This window comes from Oncorhynchus masou, chromosome 17 (genome assembly GCF_036934945.1).
Source record: "Oncorhynchus masou masou isolate Uvic2021 chromosome 17, UVic_Omas_1.1, whole genome shotgun sequence".
In the NCBI taxonomy this organism is placed as follows: domain Eukaryota; kingdom Metazoa; phylum Chordata; class Actinopteri; order Salmoniformes; family Salmonidae; genus Oncorhynchus; species Oncorhynchus masou.
The window spans coordinates 42,073,814-42,100,313 of NC_088228.1; the positions used below are offsets into that span (position 1 = coordinate 42,073,814).

Here is a 26,500-nt window from a genome sequence, read left to right on the forward strand (position 1 = left end):
CACACACACACTGGGACACCAGACCACACATACACCCACCCACCCACAAACACACACAGACACTCACGCTGGTTGACGATGAAGTGCTCCATGCCTTCCTTGGTGCGGCTGGTGCTCCTCAGTCTCCGGATGGTTCCCTGAAGCACCTCCCCCTGCTCCGAGATACGCCCCCTCAGAGACAGAATCTCCTCTTGCATACACTGCTCCTGAATGGGTCACAGCAATCAATCAATAAATCAATACAATGATCAATCAACTCAATATTTCAACCAAACAATAAATGAAACAACAGTTCACATCTCTGCCTAGCAGCCTGCCTTACCAATAGAGTGTCTCACAGCCATTGACAAACCACCAATTACAATTACAACAAAAGGATTCATAATATACTGGTAGTAAACCATGTATAGTGCACCTTCTTAAGGTTATGGGTGTAACGGTCTGTGCTGGGCAGGGCAGCCCTCCAAAACATCTTCAGCAGGGACACAACCTCCTCTAGGATCTGTCTCAGGGTCTTGGTGTTACACAGCAGACTCCTCACGCGCCCATAGTCCAGGAGGACCTGCACAGAGACAGTTAGCTAGACACCTTCAATTTCCTGAACGTAGCTGCAGCGACAGACTGTTAACATTGAGTAGGAGGCCAGCGCGCATGATTTGCTTCTGGGTTTCGAGTTTAGGTCTCCAATCTCCAATTCAGTTGTAATAGTGCTACTTTCCCTCTTACCTGGTCTTGGCTGCCCTCCAGCATTGATTGGCTGAGGCAGGCCTGCAGGGCTGTTTCCATTCGCTGGACCAGACTCCTCCCCTCCAGGACCTGCTGCTGCAGAGCGTTGTAGTCGTCCACGTGCCCGATGGCATGGCGCCCGTTCCGGTTAGAGAACGAGCCGTCCGGGGCGTCACCCTCCAGCTCTGAGTGGGGGTCCAGATCTGTAGGAGGGGAGGAAGACGAAGAGACAAGGCCTTAGTGTCAGACGAAAAGACAAGGCCTTAGTGTCAGACTAACTGGTAAACGAGAGAATTTGAGATGTTATTTGTTTTTTGAGGTAATGGAGTGATTAACATCCGGAATAACATCCTTCCTGGACTATTTTAACCTTATAACCAGACTTATGTAAAATCCTACAGACTTAAAAATCAGATATGTACAACTCTCATTTCCCCATTTGTCACAGCACGATTAAACAGGATGCAGTTAGCGTTAGAGTCACACCATTGCCAGTGAGCGGGGTGTCCTCCAGGTCGGTGTAGAGAACGTGGTATGGAGATCCACAGTTAAACAGCCCAATGTCTCTGACTGGGGGAGACGGAGCTGGGTCTGCAGAACAACACACACACAGACAGACAGGGATGCTCGGCCACCACACACACAACCCTGAACACTCAACATTCACTAAATTATAGTGCTTTCAATTTTTTAAAACGGCATTACTCTGTTGTTATTTGTTCATTAAACACAGCAGTCAGTTCAATGGGATTTACACGAGACGAACCGGTTGGTCCCATTGATAGTGTTGAAGAGTGGGCCAATATTAAGCTTAGGCTGGTATTGAGTATTGGTGCCTATCAAGCTGATATCAAAATGTATTTCCATACTGTAACCCCAAACCACACCACTACACCAGACAGCCCCCCCTTACCATGCAGTAGCTGCCGTCTGTAGAGGCTGTCCCTCTGGGGGCTGGCTGGAAGGGCACTGAGAGACGGGGTACGAGGGGGCTCCATCACCCCAATGACGCCCACCCCTCCGTGGACCCCACCTCCCAGCTTCTGCTCCAGCTGTTTCAGGATACTGTTCTCCTGGACACTGGACTGGAGCTGGGCTCTGAGGCTCCTCACCTCCCCTAGCAGCTCCCCCAGCTCCACGGGCAGGGCAGGGACCCCACCGTACTGGCCCTCACACAGGTACCCTGAAAATCACAATAACAGTGTCAGTCAATATAACACTGAATGTCATAGGCCCACAGCAAGTATAAAGTGAAACTTCTGAGCGTAATTTGGAATTCTATGCAAGCAGTGTCTGAGATATGCAAATGTCCCAGTTATGTGTACGCATCTCAGTTAGGTTAATATTTTAATAAATGTTTCCATTGGTGAGCATTGATTTAAAGGCAACCTCCTGAATTGCAGTGCTATATGAAACCACTAGCTTGTGGATGAAATGAGTAAGCTGACCTGGGTTGCCCTTGGCGTTGACACACACTCTGTGGGACACCTGCAGCTCACTCTGCAGAGAGTGGAGCAGCTCCCTGCTCTCACACAACTGCTGCTGGAGCCTGGAGACACGAGAGAGATACTGGGTGACTACACACACACTCTGTGGTAGACCTGCAGCTTACTCTGCAGAGAATGGAGCAGCTCCCTGCTCTCACACAACTGCTGCTGGAGCCTGGAGACAAGAGAGATACTGGGTGACTACACACACACACACCTATTGTTCTTGTCATGGCTGTTCTGCCTCTCCTGTCTGAGTGTGTGAATCTGCTGTCCCTGCTCCTGGCTGTGTGTCTGCAGCCGTCGGAGCTCCTCCTTCCACTGCTCCGCCTCTAGCTCCGCCTGCTTCAGGCGGGCACGCCCCGTCACCACCACCTCACGCAGCTGCTCCGCCTCCTCACACGTATCTGAGGGGAACCACATATGATGGCGGGGCAAAGTTAGACACTACATCCCATCCTTTGGAACAAGATTAAATGATTCAGCCAAATAGAACAAATATGCAGAATGTGGTTCTATGTTGACCACAGCGTGGGTTGGTGAGATGCAGTACCTGAGCTGGCCTGCAGGTGTGCCTGGAGAGCCAGGTTCTCCTCTTTCAGGACTCTGATCTCATTGGACAGCTGGCTGACAGAGTCCACCCCCTGGATGTAGATGTTAGTGGGGGCTCCTCCGTCGCGGCCGGTGGTGGCCAGGCGTTCCTCCAGCTGCTGCCTGAGCTCCTCGTTGGTCCTGATGGTCTCCTCCAGACGCTGGTGCAGACACCGCACCTCTCTCAGGTGCTCTTCGATCAGGTCCACGCCTGGGGAACGCAGGACAGAGAAGAGAGTTCAGATTCTTGTTTACGTTAGCATCTTTGTGCATAGTGTATATTGTGCATGCCTTGGTCATAGATGAACCGAGATGCTGTAAAATATTGTATAGTTAATATGTAAAGTTCATCAAAAGTTGAAAGTTCATGGATTAGCATACAAAGGTAAGTTCAAAGATAAATCTTTCAAGTGCCCTATGAATAAACACAACTTGTAACCTATATGGAAAATAATTTGATCAATGAAAAGGGGTCTTCATGCCAGTGAAGCTGTTTCTTGAATTGTTTCCTGATGACCCAACCCTGGCTGGCTGAACCATGTTCTCCATATCCCACAATGCACCATTCTCCACCAGGTCTGTGTTGGCCTTCAGGGCTTGGCCTGGGGGTCGGCTGCCTAGCTGGTGTGGGTAAAAGGCATGATGGGTAATCTGGCCATAAGGGGAGTGGTCTGGCTGGTGGTGGGCGGCTGGTGCGAGGTTGGACAGAGCGTTGGCGTGCGGAACCACAAAGCCTGTAACCATGGATATGGGAGAGATGTCAGAAACACAGCCACACAGAACAGAGTCTGTATTTATGAGCCAAACTTAGGTGCTGTTAAAGGAGTAGTTCACTAAATTTAACTTGATGTTAGATGATTCCTCACCCTGGAAGTAGTCTATGGGCCAAGATAAACTGTAATCCATGGTTCATTTTTCTTTAAACAGCCACTACAAACTTCAGCTAACCTTAGCCACTACACGCTAACAATCAATGGAAGTGATTGGGGCATGTGGGCATGTTTTAAAAAATGATGTCCAATTCACCTGAAATCAATTCAGATCAACTCCATATTTGGTTTGATGTTACTTTAAGGTGATATGGCCCCAAATTGTGTTTGATGATACAGCGCCTGCTTCTGGTCCAGATATGTTATATCTCTATAGAGAAACTTGTTAGAGGGTATTACAGTATACCTGGACCAGAAGCAGGTGCTTCTGGGATCTCTCAACCCCAACATTGACACATCCACACCAAGTCTTTCACTCTATTCGCTGTCTCCTCCTGAACCACTCTAGGCCTGCTATGCTAGCCCTAACATCATCTAATCAATCACATGTATTTATAAAGCCACTACACCAGCCAATGCTGTCCCTGTCGGTATCACACGAATACATGCTACAGATTCTACTCCATTCTGGTACTCCCCCAATCCATAGCACCAAGCCTGTCCCTCAGTTAATATACTCCAAAAACACATGCTAACGCTAACTCTGCTCACTCTCATTCATAGCCATCTGTCTGTCCAGCTCCTGTTGCATCGCTTCCATAGACAAGGTCCTGGACTGGGGGTTAAAGGTCATATGCTGACCCCAGGGGTCATGGTTAGGGTACAGGCCGGGGAGGGACTGGGAGGCGGGTAGGGAGCAGGACACAGGACCAGTCTGACTGGCCAACTCAGGGGTGGAGTACAGCATGTTAGGACAGCTGCTGGAGGACTTAAGACAGAGTGGAGGGAGGGAGTGGTGGAGGTCTGGAAAAAGAGTGGTGAAAGGGATGAGAGGAGATTGGAAAGAGGATGGAGGGAGGTTTATAGTATGTGTCTACGAATAGCACATATTACCTAAGTTTAAGTGGCTACTATACCTGTGTTTCCTGGGCCGTGTATCGCCCCCTGTTCCTGCTCTCCCTGAGCGTATTCGCTGGCTTCGTCCACATCTGAGCATAGCTCCAGGTCCTCATTGGTCCGGCACTCGTCTGACACAAAGGAGGTCCTGTCTGATTGGTCGGTGATCTCTGAGTGGGCGTGGCTACTGCAGGGGGTGTCGGAACGCTGCTGTAGCTTGGTGTGGAGGGACTCGATGATCTTGTCTTTCTGCTGGAGCTCCTTACTCAGCCTAGGGAGAGAAAAAGAGATTGGTTATCTCATCCTTTGCTACAGATCTTTACTCAGTTCCTACAATACATACACTACCGTTCAAAAGTTTGGTGTCACTTAGAAATGTCCTCGTTGTTGAAAGGAAAGCACATTTTTTGTCCATTAAAATAACACCAGTCTCAACGTCAACAGTGAAGAGGCGACTCCGGGATGCTGGCCTTCTAGGCAGAGTTGCAAAGACAAAGCTATATCTCAGACTGGCCAATAAAAAGAAAAGATTAAGATGGACACAGACACTGGACAGAGGAACTCTGCCTAGAAGGCCAGCATCCCGGAGTCGCCTCTTCACTGTTGACGTTGGGAGTGGTGTTTTGTGGGTACTATTTAATGAAGCTGCCAGTTGAGGACTTGTGAGGCGTCTGTTTCTCAAACTAGACACTCTAATGTACTTGTCCTCTTGTTTCGTTGTGTACCGGGGCCTGCCACTCCTCCTCCTTTCTATTCTGGTTAGAACCAGTTTGCTCTGTTCTGTGAAGGGAGTAGTACACAGTGTTGTACGAGACCTTCAGTTTCTTGGCAATTTCTCGCATGGAATAGCCTTCATTTCTCAGAAAAAGAATAGACTGACGAGTTTCAGAAGAAAGTTCTTTGCTTCTGGCCATTTTGAGTCTGTAATCAAACCCACAAATGCTAATGCTCCAGATACTCAACTAGTCTGAAGAAGGCCAGTTGTATTGCTTCTTTAATCAGAACAACAGTTTTCAGCTGTGCAAACATAATTGCAAAAGTGTTTTCTAATGATCAACTAGCCTTTTAAAATTATAAACTTGGATTAGCTAACATAACATGCCATTGGAACACAGGAGTGATGGTTGGTGATAATGGGCCTCTGTACGCCTATGTAGATATTCCATTACAAATCTGCCGTTTCCAGCTACAATAGTCATTTACAACATTAACAATGTCTACACTGTATTTCTGATCAATTTGATGTTATTTTAATGGACAAAAAATGTGCTTTTCTTTGAAAAACAAGGCCATTTCTAAGTGACCCCTAACTTTTGAACAGTAGTGTACACGTACAGACAGACAGGCCACCAGAAAACAGGCCACAAACCAGCAGCATATACCTGGAAAGATCCACCACAGAGCTCAAATACCGCAAGTTCTAATATCATTTGTATAACCATTTTGGAGACACATGAATAGGTCATAAAACCCCACCGTAAAGCAAGCAGCTCATGGCCCATCTTATCATCATGGAGCTCAGCACGGTCACCTGAGGAGAGAGATGGAGTGGTAGTGGAGAGGAAAGGGAGGACAGAAGATCAGGGAATGTGTGTGTGTCTGCGCGTGTGTTCTCCACACTCACGCCCACTGATCTTGGTGCCCACACGTTGTGCCAGGGCAGTGCTCTGTGCCAACTGCTCTCTGAAGCTCTGCCCCATGTAGTAGTCGATGTCATTGGCACGCAGCAGCTCCTCAAACGCCTGTCGAATCAACTACATTCAGTTAATAGTTAAATATATATATATTTGTACTTTCATTACATTTATTTGATTCAATCACTGTCGATGTGGTACATAATGTCCTGATCTGTGAGAGTGTCATACCTTGGTGGTGTCTCCCAGGTGCTGCGTGAGGATGTGACACACTCCGCGGCCCTCCCTCATCTTCTGACGCAGGTGGGACAACTCCCTGGCCTGTGCCTGGATCAGAGTGTTGTACTTCCTGTGCAGAGGGAGGAAGAGGAGGGGTCAAGACATAAAAGACAGAGATCGTCATCATCACCATTATCATAGTTATCATCACCGGTATCATAGTCATCATCACCATTATCACTGTTGTAGTCATCATCACCATTATCATCACCATTATCATTGTTGTAGTCATCATCACAATTATCATAGTTATCATCACCATTATCATTGGTATAGTCATCATCACCATTATACAGTTATCACCATTACCATAGTTATCATCACAATTATCATTGTTATAGTCAGCATCACCATGATCATAGTTATCATCACCATTATCATTGTTATAGTCATCATCACCATGATCATAGTTATCATCACCATTATCATTGGTATAGTCATCATCACCATTATACAGTTATCATCACCATTACCATAGTTATCATCACAATTATCATTGTTATAGTCATCATCACCATGATCATAGTTATCATCACCATTATCATTGGTATAGTCATCATCACCATTATACAGTTATCATCACCATTACCATAGTTATCATCACAATTATCATTGTTATAGTCATCATCACCATGATCATTGTTATAGTCATCATCACCATTATCATAGTTATAATCACCATTATCATTGTTGTAGTCACCATCTCCATTATCATAGTTATAATCACCATTATCACCATTATTATCACCATTATCGTTACTGTAGTCATCATCACCATTATCATCGCTGTAGTCATCATCACCATTATCACCATTACCATCACCATTATCATTACTGTAGCCATCATCACCATTATCATAGAATATCATCACCATTATCATTGTTATAGTCACCACCTCCATTATCACAGTTATCATCACCATTATCATCGCTGTAGTCATCATCACCATTATCACCATTACCATCACCATTATCATTACTGTAGCCATCATCACCATTATCATAGAATATCATCACCATTATCATTGTTATCATAGTCAATATCATCATTATTTCCGTCCTTCATTTCCTCACCCGGGCCAGGTAGCACACTTCCCCTCCTCCACCACCCTTCCTTTCCCCTCCAGCCTGGAGCTCTTGAGTTGCGCCTCCAGTGAGGCCACTCGGGACATCAGCTCTCGCAGCTCCCGGCTGGGCTTGGGTTCCATGCGATGTCCCAGGCTGTCGGACATCCAGCCCTCATCGTCCTCCACACCGCTGGGGGCTGGGGAGGCCTCGAATGCCCAGTTCACCTGATAGAGAGGAGAGAAAAGACTGAATTGTCACAGAAAATGTCATAGCAGCCCATAAAGCAAGAAGCGAACAAGTCACTGATCAATTAATCAACTGATCAATCAATCAGGTCTGGTATGCATATGACGTACCTTGCGCGGGGGGCGTTCCAGACTGGATGCGTAGTCGCTGGTGGTGGATAGGGAACGCACACGGAGCTGCAACCCACCAATCACCTTGTGACAGCGGGCCAGCTTCGAACGCAGGTCCTGGACCAATTGCTGTAGAGAGCCTGTCACTGACTCCTCCCCCTCGTCAGAAGCCCCGCCCACCCCCCATCACCATGGAACCAAGCCCCGGCACGCTCATAGTCCTGCTGGTGGCTCAGTGAGGTACACATCTCCAGATCATCAAACTCTGAGGGAGGAGCGACACAGGAAGAGATTAACAAGTTGTACAGATCATCTCACCCGGCACAGGTAAGGTAGTGACAGGTGAGGTGGGTGTGAAAAGTCAAGTAGCTACTGTATGGCGAGTTTGAGATGTCTCAAGTGGCAAAGTGAGATAAAAGCAGGGAGAGGTGACAGGTGAGAGAGGCGTAAGACAAGGCAGGAGCGAGAGAAAAGACAGGTGAGACTGGAGAGACAAATAAAGGAGAGACATAGCTCAGTTACCCGGGCTGCTGGCGTCCTCTCTCTCTGCCTCGTTCTCACTACGGCCACATGTCTCATAGCCCAGGTCCTGTAGGTCCACCTGGATCTGCTTGCTGTCCTGCTCTACTGACGTCTCCGCTGTGAGAGTGTGCGTGAGAACCATTACTCCTTGAGGAAATTACATCGAGTGATTCAATGAAGTGAATCAGCTACACTGTATTTAATTGTGTACTTCCCAGACATTATCATGAGCAGTCCCCTCCGTAGCAGCATCCTGTGGGATGCATGTATGTTTTCGTCGTAGGTGTATGGTGACTCACTCAGTAGTTCCCTGTAGTCCTGGAGTTGTTCAGCCTGCGCGTGGACCGTGGCCTCAGACACCATGAGTCTCTCCTGCAGCTCTCTGCTCTCCTGTCTGCTCAGCGCCAAATCAGAACGCAGACGAACCACATGCTCACGGAGACCCGTCTCCACATGCTGCCAGAACCCGCCCACATCATCAGTGACATCATCAGACCCCGCCTCCTATAGGAATCAAGACAAGGCAAAATCCACTTGAATGCCCCTACAACTAGTGGGAAACTCGTCTATAACCCTTAAGTTCCGACTTCTCCCTACGCTGGCCTCTGACGTCACCTACTAAAGAAATGCCTTGATAACAGGCAGTTAAACGTAACAACAAAACATTATTTATAAAACATTGAACATTTAATTACAAACATGATAGCTGTACTTTTAGTTAATAATTGACAGCATGTTGGCCATTAGCCAATTAGCATTTTCTAAACGAGTTCAAAGCATTTGAATGCATCCAACTGGCAATTTACACCTTCCCACTTGGTTATGAATGCAGCATGAGTAACAAAAAAACTATTTACACCTTCCCACTTGGATATGAATGCAGCATGAGTAACAAAAACACAATTTACACCTTCCCACTTGGATATGAATGCAGCATGAGTAACAAAACCACAATTTACACCTTCCCACTTGGATATGAATGCAGCATGAGTAACAAAAACACAATTTACACCTTCCCACTTGGATATGAATGCAGCATGAGTAACAAAAACACAATTTACACCTTCCCACTTGGATATGAATGCAGCATGAGTAACAAAAACACAATTGACACCTTCCCACTTGGATATGAATGCAGCATGAGTAACAACAACACAAACCAATGCCTGCTGATTACACCTTCCCACTTGGATATGAATGCAGCATGAGTAACAAAAACACAATTTACACCTTCCCACTTGGATATGAATGCAGCATGAGTAACAAAAACACAATTTACACCTTCCCACTTGGATATGAATGCAGCATGAGTAACAAAAACACAATTTACACCTTCCCACTTGGATATGAATGCAGCATGAGTAACAAAAACACAAACCAATGCCTGCTGATTACACCTTCCCACTTGGATATGAATGCAGCATGAGTAACAAAAACACAATTTACACCTTCCCACTTGGATATGAATGCAGCATGAGTAACAACAACACAAACCAGTGCCTGCTGATTCACCTTCCCACTTGGATATGAATGCAGCATGAGTAACAAAAACACAAACCAATGCCTGTTGATTACACGTTCCCACATGGATATGAATGCAGCATGAGTAACAAAAAAACAATTTACACCTTCCCACTTGGATATGAATGCAGCATGAGTAACAAAAACACAATTTACACCTTCCCACTTGGATATGAATGCAGCATGAGTAACAAAAACACAATTTACACCTTCCCACTTGGATATGAATGCAGCATGAGTAACAAATACACAAACCAATGCCTGATAATTACACCTTCCCACTTGGATATGAATGCAGCATGAGTAACAAAAACACAATTTACACCTTCCCACTTGGATATGAATGCAGCATGAGTAACAACAACACAAACCAATGCCTGCTGATTACACCTTCCCACTTGGATATGAATGCAGCATGAGTAACAAAAACACAATTTACACCTTCCCACTTGGATATGAATGCAGCATGAGTAACAAATACACAATTTACACCTTCCCACTTGGATATGAATGCAGCATGAGTAACAAAAACACAATTTACACCTTCCCACTTGGATATGAATGCAGCATGAGTAACAAAAACACAATTTACACCTTCCCACTTGGATATGAATGCAGCATGAGTAACAAATACACAATTTACACCTTCCCACTTGGATATGAATGCAGCATGAGTAACAAATACACAATTTACACCTTCCCACTTGGATATGAATGCAGCATGAGTAACAAATACACAAACCAATGCCTGATAATTACACCTTCCCACTTGGATATGAATGCAGCATGAGTAACAAAAACACAATTTACACCTTCCCACTTGGATATGAATGCAGCATGAGTAACAAAGACACAAACCAATGCCTGCTGATTACACCTTCCCACTTGGATATGAATGCAGCATGAGTAACAACAACACAAACCAATGCCTGCTGATTACACCTTCCCACTTGGATATGAATGCAGCATGAGTAACAAAAACACAATTTACACCTTCCCACTTGGATATGAATGCAGCATGAGTAACAAATACACAATTTACACCTTCCCACTTGGATATGAATGCAGCATGAGTAACAAAAACACAAACCAATGCCTGCTGATTCCACCTTCCCACTTGGATATGAATGCAGCATGAGTAACAAAAACACAAACCAATGCCTGCTGATTCCACCTTCCCACTTGGATATGAATGCAGCATGAGTAACAAAAACACAATTTACACCTTCCCACTTGGATATGAATGCAGCATGAGTAACAAAAACACAATTTACACCTTCCCACTTGGATATGAATGCAGCATGAGTAACAAAAACACAATTTACACCTTCCCACTTGGATATGAATGCAGCATGAGTAACAAAAACACAATTTACACCTTCCCACTTGGATATGAATGCAGCATGAGTAACAAAAACACAAACCAATGCCTGCTGATTCCACCTTCCCACTTGGATATGAATGCAGCATGAGTAACAAAAACACAAACCAATGCCTGCTGATTCACTTTTACATGAGTAACCTAACAAGTTTAAACCATAACGGTTCTTGTTAGCAAACTATAGTTTTGGCAAGTCGGTAAGGACATCTACTTTGTGCATGACACAAGTCATTTTTCCAACAGTTGTTTACAGACAGATTATTTCACTTATAATTCACTGCATCACAATTCCAGTGGGTCAGAAGTTTACATACACTAAATTGACTGTGCCTTTAAACAGCTTGGAAAATTCCAGAAAATGATGTCATGGCGTTTGAAGCTTCTGATAGGCTAATTGACATAATTTGAGTCAATTGGAGGTGTACCTGTGGATGTATTTCAAGGCCGACCTTCAAACTCAATGCCTCTTTGCTTGACAACATGGAAAAATCAAAAGAAATCAGCCAAGACCTCAGAAAAACAATTGTCGACCTCCACAAGTCTGGTTCATCTTTGGGAGCAATTTCCAAACGCCTGATGGTACCACGTTCATCTGTACAAACAATAGTATGCAAGTATAAACACCATGGGACCACACAGCCGTCATACCACTCAGGAAGGAGACGCGTTCTGTCTCCTAGAGATGAACGTACTTTGGTGCGAAAAGTGCAAATCAATCCCAGAACAGCAGCAAAGGACCTTGTGAAGATGCCGGAGGAAACAGGTACAAAAGTATCTATATCCACAGTAAAACGAGTCCTATATCGACATAACCTGAAAGGCCGCTCAGCAAGGAAGAAGCCACTGCTCAAAAACCGCCATTAAAAAAGACACTACAGTTTGCAACTGCACATGGGGACAAAGATTATTATTTTTGGAGAAATGTCCTCTGGTCTGATGAAACAAAAATAGAACTGCTTGGCCATAATGACCATCGTTATGTTTGGAGGAAAAAATGGGAGTCTTGCAACCCGAAGAACAACATCCCAACCATGAAGCACGGAGGTGGCAGCATCATGTTGTGGGGGTGCTTTGCTGCAGGAGGGACTGATGCAATTCACAAAATAGATGGCATCATGAGGAAAGAAAACTGTGGATATATTGAAGCAATAGCTTAAGACATCAGTCAGAAAGTTAAAGCTTGGTTGCAAAATGCGTCTTCCAAATGGACAATGACCCCAAGCATTCTTCCAAAGTTGTGTCAAAATGACTTAAGGATAACAAAGTCAAGGTATTGGAATGGCCATCACAAAGTCCTGACCTCAATCCTATAGAAAATTTGTGGGCAGAACTGAGAAAGTGTGTGTGAGCAAGGAGGCCTACTAACCTGACTCAGTTACACCAGCTCTGTCAGGAGGAATGGGCCAAAATTCACCCAACTTATTGTGGGAAGCTTGTGGAAGGCTACCCACAACGTTTGACCTAAGTTAAATAATTTAAAGGCAGTGCTGCCAAATACTAATTGAATGTATGTAAACTTCTGACCCACTGGGAATGTGATGAAAGAAATAAAAGCTGAAATATATCATTCTCTCTACTATTATTCTGACATTTCACATTCAAAAATAAAGTGCTGATCTCCTAAATGACCGAAGACAGGGAATTTGACTCAGATTAAATGTCAGGAAATGTGAAAAACGTAGTTTAAATGTATTTGGCTAAGGTGTATGTAGACTTCCAACTACAACTGATGTCCTGTGTCCTATTTCACAAAGCACATGCTGCAACTCCTTTCCTCTCGCCTGAAAAAAGAGCAGCAGTTGCCTGCCCAGTGCTGCTTATATAAACTATCCCCAGGCTAAGAAAACTGCCCTACATAGACTGCTATAGCTACACCAACACAGAGATATCAGGGAAGGAAGTAGACACAGAGAGAAAGGGAGGATAGATAAGGGGCAGGGGACAGAGATAGGGAGTAGGGGAGGGAGAGAATATAAGGGAAGAGAGAGGGAGAGAGAATGAGAGAGAGATAGATGAACATTTTGAATTATACACAGAGTAAGATGTTAACACTATTCCGGCAGCACTGGTTTTGGGTAGAGGATTGTATCTTTACCTTCTCTGTGTGGTCTGGCTGACGGTGGGACAGGAGAATACCCAGGTCTAAGGAGTGAGGTCTGGTACACTGTCTCTTCCCCCTTCCCTCTCTCAGCCTTACTGCTGGGGGCCCACGCTTGCTCTGGGTGGGTCCCACTGCTGGTAGTACCTCTTCATCCTCCTCCATCTCCTCTTCCTCTTTCTGTTCCCATCCTTGACACGTGTCTGTTGGATCTTCCAGCTCTCCTAGACCTTCTACCTCCCCTTGGTTCTCTTTTAGGGCCTCGTTCCCTTGGCACGTGTCTGTTAGATCTTCCAGCTCTCCTAGACCTTCTACCTCCCCTTGGTTCTCTTTTAGGGCCTCGTTCCCTTGGCACATGTCTGTTGGATCTTCCAGCTCTCCTAGACCTTCTACCTCCCCTTGGTTCTCTTTTAGGGCCTTGTTCCCTTGGCACGTGTCTGTTAGATCTTCCAGCTCTCCTAGACCTTCTACCTCCCCTTGGTTCTCTTTTAGGGCCTCGTTCCCTTGGCACATGTCTGTTGGATCTTCCAGCTCTCCTAGACCTTCTACCTCCCCTTGGTTCTCTTTTAGGGCCTTGTTCCCTTGGCACGTGTCTGTTAGATCTTCCAGCTCTCCTAGACCTTCTACCTCCCCTTGGTTCTCTTTTAGGGCCTCGTTCTCTTGCTGCAGCCTCAGCAGTGTACTCCTGCACGAGATGGAAAGTAATCCATGGGATTCAGTATGAATAACAACAACTACACTGCTTAAGGGTTCTTGTAATTGCTTATCCACTATTATTGTGATGTGATGAAAGAAATAAAAGCTGAAATAAATCATTCTCTCTACTATTATTATTACATTTCACGTTCTTAAAATAAAGTGGTGATCCAACTGACCTAAAAAGGGACTTTTTACTGGGTTTAAATGTCAAAAGCTGAGTTGAAATGTAGTTGGCTAAGGTGTATGTAAACGTCCGACTTCAACTGGACATTTAGAATGAATTCAGTCAAGGAGCATAAGAGACATTTTGGCTCATCCAGCTGCTGAGGGGACCCTTAATATGCGTTGTATATGATATATATATACATGTGATGTAGACTATTTGATGTGTGTATGTATATATTAGAGATGTGCTGTATATCAAATTGCATGTGCTCTATTGCTCTGAATTTGCTCTCAATTGATAATATTGGAAGAAAAAGTAGAATAAATGAAAGATGTGTGCGGCTCTCTGAAGGATTGTCTCAACCCAAAGTGGCCCCCTTGCAAAAAATAGTGAGTAACACTGGCATAGACCATTTAATGTGTTCGAATAGTAGATACTGATGCATGTAGGTGAGTGGGTACTGTGTATGTACATACCTCATCTGGGCTAGGGAGGAGTAGCCGGTGGTCTCCAGCTGTGTTCTCATCTCCTCCAGTTCTTCTTCTATTGCCCTCTTCTGTTCAGCCATGTGCTTCACCTGCCCCATGGCCCCCTGGGACAGTGCTCCACTCACAGGTCCTCCAGACAGCACCCCCTGCCCACAGGCCATTCCAGAGTTCTGGTCAAGAAAGAGAGGAAAAGAGAGTTAGAGAGAGGGGTGACAGAATTACAGTTTCACAACATGAAAAAGGACTCGTTAGTCTGGGTACTGGTCTGCGTCTGCTTAAGCTAATCGCTTTGTTATTGTCTTATTTGGCAAGGGAACAATACAGTGTTGTTGAATACAGAAACAGTCTGGCAACCAGGCTGGAAGATTGTCAACATTAAGCTCTAAAGTACAAGGGGATGAGATAAGTGTTGGACATCTAAGGCAACAACATTGGAACATTGATACTGGAACATTGAGAGGCAACCAGTCTGTCGAGAGAGACTACGATGAGAGGCATAAGGCTAGTGTACAATTTAAGATTTAAAGGTAAGAAGTCACATGTACCTTAGTGGAGGCCAGGCTTTTGGCAGTCAGTTTATCCTCATCGTCTTCAATACTGTCTGAGAATTCATCAGTGCTGCCCTGTTCATCGTCTCCCTCCTCCTCTTCCTCCGTGCTGAGCTCTGAAAACACAACAACCGATCAGATCAGACACTTCCTCGCCCTTCTTTCCTCTCTCCACTTCCCGTTGTCTCTCAACCTCTCCCCTACCAAGTTGGTCTATACCACACTCTACCACTCTCCTTCTTTCCTCTCTCCACCTCCCTTTGTCTCTCAACCTCTCCCCTACCAAGTTGGTCTATATCACACTCTACCACTCTCCTTCTTTCCTCTCTCCACCTCCCTTTGTCTCTCAACCTCTCCCCTACCAAGTTGGTCTATATCACACTCTACCACTCTCCTTCTTTCCTCTCTCCACTTCCCGTTGTCTCTCAACCTCTCCCCTACCAAGTTGGTCTATATCACACTCTACCACTCTCCTTCTTTCCTCTCTCCACCTCCCGTTGTCTCTCAACCTCTCCCCTACCAAGTTGGTCTATATCACACTCTACCACTCTCCTTCTTTCCTCTCTCCACCTCCCTTTGTCTCTCAACCTCTCCCCTACCAAGTTGGTCTATATCACACTCTACCACTCTCCCTCTAACTATTTTTCTTGCTCCCTCTCTCTCTCCCCCTCTCTCTTCCCCTGGTCAGAATCAAATGTTATGTCAGGAGTAGACAGCCAAACATACACAATGAGCCCAGCCATGGATAGGAGAGCCCCTCTGTCTTCTGCCCAACCCTGTAGTGTGTATGTGTTCACTCTGTGCTGGGGATATGGACACACACACACACACACACACACACACACACACACACACACACACACACACACACACACACACACACACACACACACACACACACACACACACACACACACACACACACACACACACACACACCCTCTCTGTGGCGCTATGAGGCACAAAGTAATAACAACCACACAGATCTATTTTTAACATTCTGTCATAGAGGGCATGTCATTGCTTTTACACTATGATTTGACGATTAGATGTTCAACGCTTATTTTTTGTTGTTGTAGTTTCACCATATTAAAATGACAATTCAATGACTTAAAATGAGGGACAGACATAAAGGGATCACTAAACACAGGAAATAAATATTAATCTTCAGAAATGACTTTGTCAAAGCAAAAAAAGAACCAGGTGTTGACAATGATGAAGATAGGTGACAGGGTTGACGGGGGAACATGGAGACATTTGGGGGTTAAGTGGGTTAAAATCATCCTAGAGGTGACAGGGTTGACGGAGGAACGTGGAGACATTTGGGGGTTAAGTGGGTTAAAATCATCCTAGAGGTGACAGGGTTGACGGAGGAACATGGAGACATTTGGGGGTTAAGTGGGTTAAAATCATCCTAGAGGTGACAGGGTTGACGGAGGAACATGGAGACATTTGGGGGTTAAGTGGGTTAAAATCATCCTAGAGGTGACAGGGTTGACGGAGGAACGTGGAGACATTTGGGGGTTAAGTGGGTTAAAATCATCCTAGAGGTGACAGGGTTGACGGAGGAACATGGAGACATTTGGGGGTTAAGTGGGTTAAAATCATCCTAGAGGTGACAGGGTTGACGGAGGAACATGGAGACATTTGGGGGTTAAGTGGGTTAAAATCATCCTAGAGGTGACAGGGTTGACGGAGGAACGTGGAGACATTTGGGGGTTAAGTGGGTTAAAATCATCCTAGAGGTGACAGGGTTGACGGAGGAACGTGGAGACATTTGGGGGTTAAGTGGGTTAAAATCATCCTAGAGGTGACAGGGTTGACGGAGGAACATGGAGACATTTGGGTGTTAAGCGGGTTAAAATCATCCTAGAGGTGACAGGGTTGACGGAGGAACATGGAGACATTTGGGTGTTAAGCGGGTTAAAATCATCCTAGAGGTGACAGGGTTGACGGAGGAACGTGGAGACATTTGGGGGTTAAGTGGGTTAAAATCATCCTAGAGGTGACAGGGTTGACGGAGGAACGTGGAGACATTTGGGGGTTAAGTGGGTTAAAATCATCCTAGAGGTGACAGGGTTGACGGAGGAACGTGGAGACATTTGGGGGTTAAGTGGGTTAAAATCATCCTAGAGGTGATAGGGTTGACGGAGGAACGTGGAGACATTTGGGGGTTAAGTGGGTTAAAATCATCCTAGAGGTGACAGGGTTGACGGAGGAACATGGAGACATTTGGGGGTTAAGTGGGTTAAAATCATCCTAGAGGTGATAGGGTTGACGGAGGAACATGGAGACATTTGGGGGTTAAGTGGGTTAAAATCATCCTAGAGGTGACAGGGTTGACGGAGGAACGTGGAGACATTTGGGGGTTAAGTGGGTTAAAATCATCCTAGAGGTGACAGGGTTGACGGAGGAACGTGGAGACATTTGGGGGTTAAGTGGGTTAAAATCATCCTAGAGGTGACAGGGTTGACGGAGGAACGTGGAGACATTTGGGGGTTAAGTGGGTTAAAATCATCCTAGAGGTGATAGGGTTGACGGAGGAACGTGGAGACATTTGGGGGTTAAGTGGGTTAAAATCATCCTAGAGGTGACAGGGTTGACGGAGGAACATGGAGACATTTGGGGGTTAAGTGGGTTAAAATCATCCTAGAGGTGATAGGGTTGACGGAGGAACATGGAGACATTTGGGGGTTAAGTGGGTTAAAATCATCCTAGAGGTGACAGGGTTGACGGAGGAACATGGAGACATTTGGGGGTTAAGTGGGTAAAAATCATCCTAGAGGTGACAGGGTTGACGGAGGAACATGGAGACATTTGGGGGTTAAGTGGGTTAAAATCATCCTAGAGGTGACAGGGTTGACGGAGGAACATGGAGACATTTGGGGGTTAAGTGGGTTAAAATCATCCTAGAGGTGACAGGGTTGACGGAGGAACATGGAGACATTTGGGGGTTAAGTGGGTTAAAATCATCCTAGAGGTGACAGGGTTGACGGAGGAACATGGAGACATTTGGGGGTTAAGTGGGTTAAAATCATCCTAGAGGTGACAGGGTTGACGGAGGAACGTGGAGACATTTGGGGGTTAAGTGGGTTAAAATCATCCTAGAGGTGACAGGGTTGACGGAGGAACATGGAGACATTTGGGGGTTAAGTGGGTTAAAATCATCCTAGAGGTGACAGGGTTGACGGAGGAACATGGAGACATTTGGGGGTTAAGTGGGTTAAAATCATCCTAGAGGTGACAGGGTTGACGGAGGAACATGGAGACATTTGGGGGTTAAGTGGGTTAAAATCATCCTAGAGGTGACAGGGTTGACGGAGGAACATGGAGACATTTGGGGGTTAAGTGGGTTAAAATCATCCTAGAGGTGACAGGGTTGACGGAGGAACATGGAGACATTTGGGGGTTAAGTGGGTTAAAATCATCCTAGAGGTGACAGGGTTGACGGAGGAACATGGAGACATTTGGGGGTTAAGTGGGTTAAAATCATCCTAGAGGTGACAGGGTTGACGGAGGAACATGGAGACATTTGGGGGTTAAGTGGGTTAAAATCATCCTAGAGGTGACAGGGTTGACGGAGGAACATGGAGACATTTGGGGGTTAAGTGGGTTAAAATCATCCTAGAGGTGACAGGGTTGACGGAGGAACATGGAGACATTTGGGGGTTAAGTGGGTTAAAATCATCCTAGAGGTGACAGGGTTGACGGAGGAACATGGAGACATTTGGGGGTTAAGTGGGTTAAAATCATCCTAGAGGTGACAGGGTTGACGGAGGAACATGGAGACATTTGGGGGTTAAGTGGGTTAAAATCATCCTAGAGGTGACAGGGTTGACGGAGGAACATGGAGACATTTGGGGGTTAAGTGGGTTAAAATCATCCTAGAGGTGACAGGGTTGACGGAGGAACATGGAGACATTTAGGTATTAGCATTGTGTATTATGAGGGGGACAGTGGCATTGTGGGTAGGGTGGGTGAAAAGCTATGAGGGGGACAGGGGCATTGTGGGTAGGGTAGGGTAGGGTAGGTAAAAAGCTATGAGGGGGAAAGGGGCATTGTGTATTAGGGTAGGGTGGGTGAAAAGCTATGAGGGGGACAGGGGCATTGTGGGTAGGGTAGGGTAGGGTAGGTGAAAAGCTATGAGGGGGAAAGGGGCATTGTGTATTAGGGTAGGGTGGGTGAAAAGCTATGAGGGGGACAGGGGTATTGTGGGTAGGGTAGGGTGGGTGAAAAGCTATGAGGGGGACAGGGGCATTGTGGGTAGGGTAGGGGAAAAGCTATGAGGGGGACAGGGGCATTGTGGGTAGGGTAGGGTGGGTGGAAAGCTATGAGGGGGACAGGGACATTGTGGGTAGGGTAGGGTGGGTGGAAAACTATGAGGGGGACAGGGGTATTGTGGGTAGAGTAGGGTGGGTGGAAAGCTATGAGGGGGACAGGGGCATTGTGGGTAGGGTAGGGTGGGTGGAAAGCTATGAGGGGGACAGGGGCATTGTGGGTAGGGTAGGGTGGGTGAAAAGCTATGAGGGGGACAGGGGCATTGTGGGTAGGGTAGGGTAGGTGAAAAACTATGAGGGGGAAAGGGGCATTGTGGGTAGGGTAGGGGAAAAGCTATGAGGGGGACAGGGGCATTGTGGGTAGGGTGGGTGAAAAGCTATGAGGGGGACAGGGGCATTGTGGGTAGGGTAGGGTAGGGGAAAAGCTATGAGGGGAACAGGGGCATTGTGTATTACGGTAGGGTGGGTGGAAAGCTATGAGGGGGACAGGGGGAGAATTGGCTGAGGGACAATGAAGACCAGATCAAGTGTAAGACAAAACTCCCTCACTGCAAGGCTGTTTATTCAGCCTACAGAACAGCAGCACTTGGCCATTTTAGACAGAGCTGGTGTGTCCTGCACTATGACAGAGCTGGTGAGTCCTGCACTATGACAGAGCTGGTGTGTCCTGCACTATGACAGAGCTGGTGTGTCCTGCACTATGACAGAGCTGGTGTGTCCTGCACTATGACAGAGCTGGTGTGTCCTGCACTATGACAGAGCTGGTGTGTCCTGCACTATGACAGAGCTGGTGTGTCCTGCACTATGACAGAGCTGGTGTGTCCTGCACTATGACAGAGCTGGTGTGTCCTGCACTATGACAGAGCTGGTGTGTCCTGCACTATGACAGAGCTGGTGTGTCCTGCACTATGACAGAGCTGGTGTGTCCTGCACTATGACAGAGCTGGTGAGTCCTGCACTATGACAGAGCTGGTGTGTCTTGCACTATGACAGAGCTGGTGTGTCCTGCACTATGACAGAGCTGGTGTGTCCTGCACTATGACAGAGCTGGTGTGTCCTGCACTATGACAGAGCTGGTGTGTCCTGCACTATGACAGAGCTGGTGTGTCCTGCACTATGACAGAGCTGGTGTGTCCTGCACTATGACAGAGCTGGTGTGTCCTGCACTATGACAGAGCTGGTGTGTCTTGCACTATGACAGAGCTGGTGTGTCCTGCACTATGACAGAGCTGGTGTGTCCTGCACTATGACAGAGCTGGTGTGTCCTGCACTATGACAGAGCTGGTGTGTCCTGCACTATGACAGAGCTGGTGTGTCCTGCACTATGACAGAGCTGGTGTGTCCTGCACTATGACAGAGCTGGTGTGTCCTGCACTATGACAGAGCTGGTGTGTCCTGCACTATGACAGAGCTGGTGAGTCCTGCACTATGACAGAGCTGGTGTGTCTTGCACTATGACAGAGCTGGTGTGTCCTGCACTATGACAGAGCTGGTGTGTCCTGCACTATGACAGAGCTGGTGTGTCCTGCACTATGACAGAGCTGGTGTGTCCTGCACTATGACAGAGCTGGTGTGTCCTGCACTATGACAGAGCTGGTGTGTCCTGCACTATGACAGAGCTGGTGTGTCCTGCACTATGACAGAGCTGGTGTGTCTTGCACTATGACAGAGCTGGTGTGTCCTGCACTATGACAGAGCTGGTGTGTCCTGCACTATGACAGAGCTGGTGTGTCCTGCACTATGACAGAGCTGGTGTGTCCTGCACTATGACAGAGCTGGTGTGTCCTGCACTATGACAGAGCTGGTGTGTCCTGCACTATGACAGAGCTGGTGTGTCCTGCACTATGACAGAGCTGGTGTGTCCTGCACTATGACAGAGCTGGTGTGTCCTGCACTATGACAGAGCTGGTGTGTCCTGAAAGAAAGAAAACACCAACATAAAGTGTCTTAGTAGGGCATTGTGCCACCATGAGACACCAAAACCACTTCAATGCAGCTTGGCATAGATTCTACAAGTGTCTTAGTAGGGCATTGTGCCACCATGAGACACCAAAACCACTTCAATGCACCTTGGCATGGATTCTACAAGTGTCTTAGTAGGGCATTGTGCCACCATGAGACACCAAAACCACTTCAATGCACCTTGGCATAGATTCTACAAGTGTCTTAGTAGGGCGTTGGGCCACCACGATCCAGAACAGCTTCAATGCACCTTGGGATAGAACCTACAAGTGTCTTAGTAGGGCATTGTGCCACCACGAGCCAGAACAGCTTCAATGCACCTTGGCATGGATTCTACAAGTGTCTTAGTAGGGCGTTGTGCCACCACGAGCCACCAGAACCACTTCAATGCACCTTGGCATGGATTCTACAAGTGTCTTAGTAGGGCGTTGTGCCACCACGAGCCAGAACAGCTTCAATGCACCTTGGCATGGATTCTACAAGTGTCTTAGTAGGGCGTTGTGCCACCACGAGCCACCAGAACCACTTCAATGCACCTTGGCATGGATTCTACAAGTGTCTTAGTAGGGCGTTGTGTCACCACGAGCCAGAACAGCTTCAATGCACCTTGGCATGGATTCTACAAGTGTCTTAGTAGGGCGTTGTGTCACCACGAGCCAGAACAGCTTCAATGCACCTTGGCATGGATTCTACAAGTGTCTGGAACTCTATTGGAGGGAGGCGACACCAGTCTTCCTCCAGAAATTCCGTCATTTGGTGGTTTGTTGACACTTGTGGTGAACACTGTCTTAGGTGCCCCGCCAGAATCTCCCATAAGTGTTTAATTGGGTTGAGATCTGGCGACTGAGACAGACACCTACAAGACCCTTTATGTTCGTGTGAGACCCTCTTTCAAAGCCACTGAGATCTCTTCTTCTAGCCATGGTAGCTAAATAATGGGCAACTGGGAATTTGTAAACGACCCTAAGCATAATGGGACGTTCATTGCCTAGTTAAATCAGGAACCACACCTGTGTGGAAGCACCTGCTTTCAGTATACTTTGCATCCCTCATTTACTTGTGTTTGATTTATTTTGGTGGTTACCTGTATGTACAATAGAAGCATCTCTCTCAGCGCGTTATGAAAAGGTACTTATAGTTGAACGCTACATGATATTACAGTTAAATCGTGACATATAAACCATATGAACTAAGCATTTTCATTGGCGGACATCTCCATGTCCTCACCAGAGCCTCTGGTGGTGATGGTGACACACATATGAAGCACACAGATCCAGACCGTGCAGACATGTGATGTGCTAAATTCACAGGAGGCTGCTAAGGGGAAAATGGCTCATAGTAATGGGCTGCTAAGGGGAAAATGGCTCATAATAATGGGCTGCTAAGGGGAAAATGGCTCATAATAATGGGCTGCTAAGGGGAAAATGGCTCATAGTAATGGGCTGCTAAGGGGAAAATGGCTCATAATAATGGGCTGCTAAGGGGAAAATGGCTCATAGTAATGGGCTGCTAAGGGGAAAATGGCTCATAATAATGGGCTGCTAAGGGGAAAATGGCTCATAATAATGGGCTGCTAAGGGGAAAATGGCTCATAATAATGGGCTGCTAAAGGGAAAATGGCTCATAATAATGGGCTGCTGAGGGGAAATGGCTAATAATAATGGGCTGCTAAGGGGAAAATTGTTCATAATAATGGGCTGCTAAGGGGAAAATGGCTCATAATAATGGGCTGCTAAGGGGAAAATGGCTCATAATAATGGGCTGCTAAGGGGAAAATGGCTCATAATAATAGGTTGCTAAGGGGAAAATGGCTCATAATAATGGGCTGCTAAGGGGAAAATGGCTCATAATAATGGGTTGCTAAGGGGAAAATGGCTCATAATAATGGGCTGCTAAGGGGAAAATGGCTCATAATAATGGGCTGCTAAGGGGAAAATGGCTCATAATAATGGGCTGCTAAGGGGAAAATGGCTCATAATAATGGGCTGCTAAGGGGAAAATGGCTCATAATAATGGGCTGCTAAGGGGAAAATGGCTCATAATAATGGGCTGCTAAGGGGAAAATGGCTCATAATAATGGGCTGCTAAGGGGAAAATGGCTCATAATAATGGGCTGCTAAGGGGAAAATGGCTCATAATAATGGGCTGCTAAGGGGAAAATGGCTCATAATAATGGGCTGCTAAGGGGAAAATGGCTCATAATAATGGGCTGCTAAGGGGAAAATGGCTCATAATAATGGGCTGCTAAGGGGAAAATGGCTCATAATAATGGGCTGCTAAGGGGAAAATTGCTCATAATAATGGGCTGCTAAGGGGAAAATGGCTCATAATAATGGGCTGCTAAGGGGAAAATGGCTCATAATAATGGGCTGCTAAGGGGAAAATGGCTCATAATAATGGGCTGCTAAGGGGAAAATGGCTCATAATAATGGGCTGCTAAGGGGAAAATGGCTCATAATAATGGGCTGCTAAGGGGAAAATGGCTCATAATAATGGGCTGCTAAGGGGAAAATGGCTCATAATAATGGGCTGCTAAGGGGAAAATGGCTCATAATAATGGGCTGCTAAGGGGAAAATGGCTCATAATAATGGGCTGCTAAGGGGAAAATGGCTCATAGTAATGGGCTGCTAAGGGGAAAATGGCTCATAATAATGGGCTGCTAAGGGGAAAATGGCTCATAGTAATGGCTGCTAAGGGGAAAATGGCTCATAGTAATGGGCTGCTAAGGGGAAAATGGCTCATAGTAATGGGCTGCTAAGGGGAAAATGGCTCATAATAATGGGCTGCTAAGGGGAAAATGGCTCATAGTAATGGGCTGCTAAGGGGAAAATGGCTCATAATAATGGGCTGCTAAGGGGAAAATGGCTCATAGTAATGGGCTGCTAAGGGGAAAATGGCTCATAATAATGGGCTGCTAAGGGGAAAATGGCTCATAGTAATGGGCTGCTAAGGGGAAAATGGCTCATAATAATGGGCTGCTAAGGGGAAAATGGCTCATAATAATGGGCTGCTAAGGGGAAAATGGCTCATAATAATGGGCTGCTAAGGGGAAAATGGCTCATAATAATGGGCTGCTAAGGGGAAAATGGCGCATAGTAATGGGCTGCTAAGGGGAAAATGGCTCATAATAATGGGTTGCTAAGGGAAAATGGCTCATAATAATGGGCTGCTAAGGGGAAAATGGCTCATAATAATGGGTTGCTAAGGGGAAAATGGCTCATAATAATGGGCTGCTAAGGGGAAAATGGCTCATAATAATGGGCTGCTAAGGGGAAAATGGCTCATAATAATGGGCTGCTAAGGGAAAATGGCTCATAATAATGGGCTGCTAAGGGGAAAATGGCTCATAATAATGGGTTGCTAAGGGGAAAATGGCTCATAATAATGGGCTGCTAAGGGGAAAATGGCTCATAATAATGGGCTGCTAAGGGGAAAATGGCTCATAATAATGGGCTGCTAAGGGGAAAATGGCTCATAATAATGGGCTGCTAAGGGGAAAATGGCTCATAATAATGGGCTGCTAAGGGGAAAATGGCTCATAATAATGGGTTGCTAAGGGGAAAATGGCTCATAATAATGGGCTGCTAAGGGGAAAATGGCTCATAATAATGGGTTGCTAAGGGGAAAATGGCTCATAATAATGGGCTGCTAAGGGGAAAATGGCTCATAATAATGGGCTGCTAAGGGGAAAATGGCTCATAATAATGGGTTGCTAAGGGGAAAATGGCTCATAATAATGGGCTGCTAAGGGGAAAATGGCTCATAGTAATGGGCTGCTAAGGGGAAAATGGCTCATAATAATGGGCTGCTAAGGGGAAAATGGCTCATAATAATGGGTTGCTAAGGGGAAAATGGCTCATAATAATGGGCTGCTAAGGGGAAAATGGCTCATAATAATGGGCTGCTAAGGGGAAAATGGCTCATAATTATGGGCTGCTAAGGGGAAAATGGCTCATAATAATGGGCTGCTAAGTGGAAAATGGCTCATAATAATGGGCTGCTAAGGGGAAAATGGCTCATAATAATGGGCTGCTAAGGGGAAAATGGCTCATAATAATGGGCTGCTAAGGGGAAAATGGCTCATAATAATGGGCTGCTAAGGGGAAAATGGCTCATAATAATGGGCTGCTAAGGGGAAAATGGCTCATAATAATGGGCTGCTAAGGGGAAAATGGCTCATAATAATGGGCTGCTAAGGGGAAAATGGCTCATAATAATGGGCTGCTAAGGGGAAAATGGCTCATAATAATGGGTTGCTAAGGGGAAAATGGCTCATAATAATGGGCTGCTAAGGGGAAAATGGCTCATAGTAATGGGCTGCTAAGGGGAAAATGGCTCATAATAATGGGCTGCTAAGGGGAAAATGGCTCATAATAATGGGCTGCTAAGGGGAAAATGGCTCATAATAATGGGCTGCTAAGGGGAAAATGGCTCATAGTAATGGGCTGCTAAGGGGAAAATGGCTCATAATAATGGGCTGCTAAGGGGAAAATGGCTCATAGTAATGGCTGCTAAGGGGAAAATGGCTCATAGTAATGGGCTGCTAAGGGGAAAATGGCTCATAGTAATGGGCTGCTAAGGGGAAAATGGCTCATAATAATGGGCTGCTAAGGGGAAAATGGCTCATAGTAATGGGCTGCTAAGGGGAAAATGGCTCATAATAATGGGCTGCTAAGGGGAAAATGGCTCATAGTAATGGGCTGCTAAGGGGAAAATGGCTCATAATAATGGGCTGCTAAGGGGAAAATGGCTCATAGTAATGGGCTGCTAAGGGGAAAATGGCTCATAATAATGGGCTGCTAAGGGGAAAATGGCTCATAATAATGGGCTGCTAAGGGGAAAATGGCTCATAATAATGGGCTGCTAAGGG

General features: G+C 46.1%; 1 protein-coding gene across 1 annotated transcript in view; it reads right to left on the reverse strand.

Annotated features, from left to right (window-relative positions):
• LOC135559065 (myomegalin-like) overlaps positions 1-26,500 on the reverse strand; it is a 125,204-nt gene that overhangs the window by 10,728 nt on the left and 87,976 nt on the right. Inside the window, 21 exon segments of the mRNA XM_064993417.1 lie at positions 68-206; positions 416-562; positions 727-929; positions 1,213-1,317; positions 1,640-1,909; positions 2,175-2,275; positions 2,431-2,620; positions 2,767-3,015; positions 3,287-3,538; positions 4,651-4,901; positions 6,107-6,161; positions 6,255-6,372; positions 6,496-6,613; positions 7,618-7,835; positions 7,968-8,149; positions 8,152-8,232; positions 8,490-8,606; positions 8,789-8,993; positions 13,487-14,174; positions 14,831-15,012; positions 15,388-15,506. Coding sequence (XP_064849489.1) covers positions 68-206; positions 416-562; positions 727-929; positions 1,213-1,317; positions 1,640-1,909; positions 2,175-2,275; positions 2,431-2,620; positions 2,767-3,015; positions 3,287-3,538; positions 4,651-4,901; positions 6,107-6,161; positions 6,255-6,372; positions 6,496-6,613; positions 7,618-7,835; positions 7,968-8,149; positions 8,152-8,232; positions 8,490-8,606; positions 8,789-8,993; positions 13,487-14,174; positions 14,831-15,012; positions 15,388-15,506 — 3,990 coding nt within the window.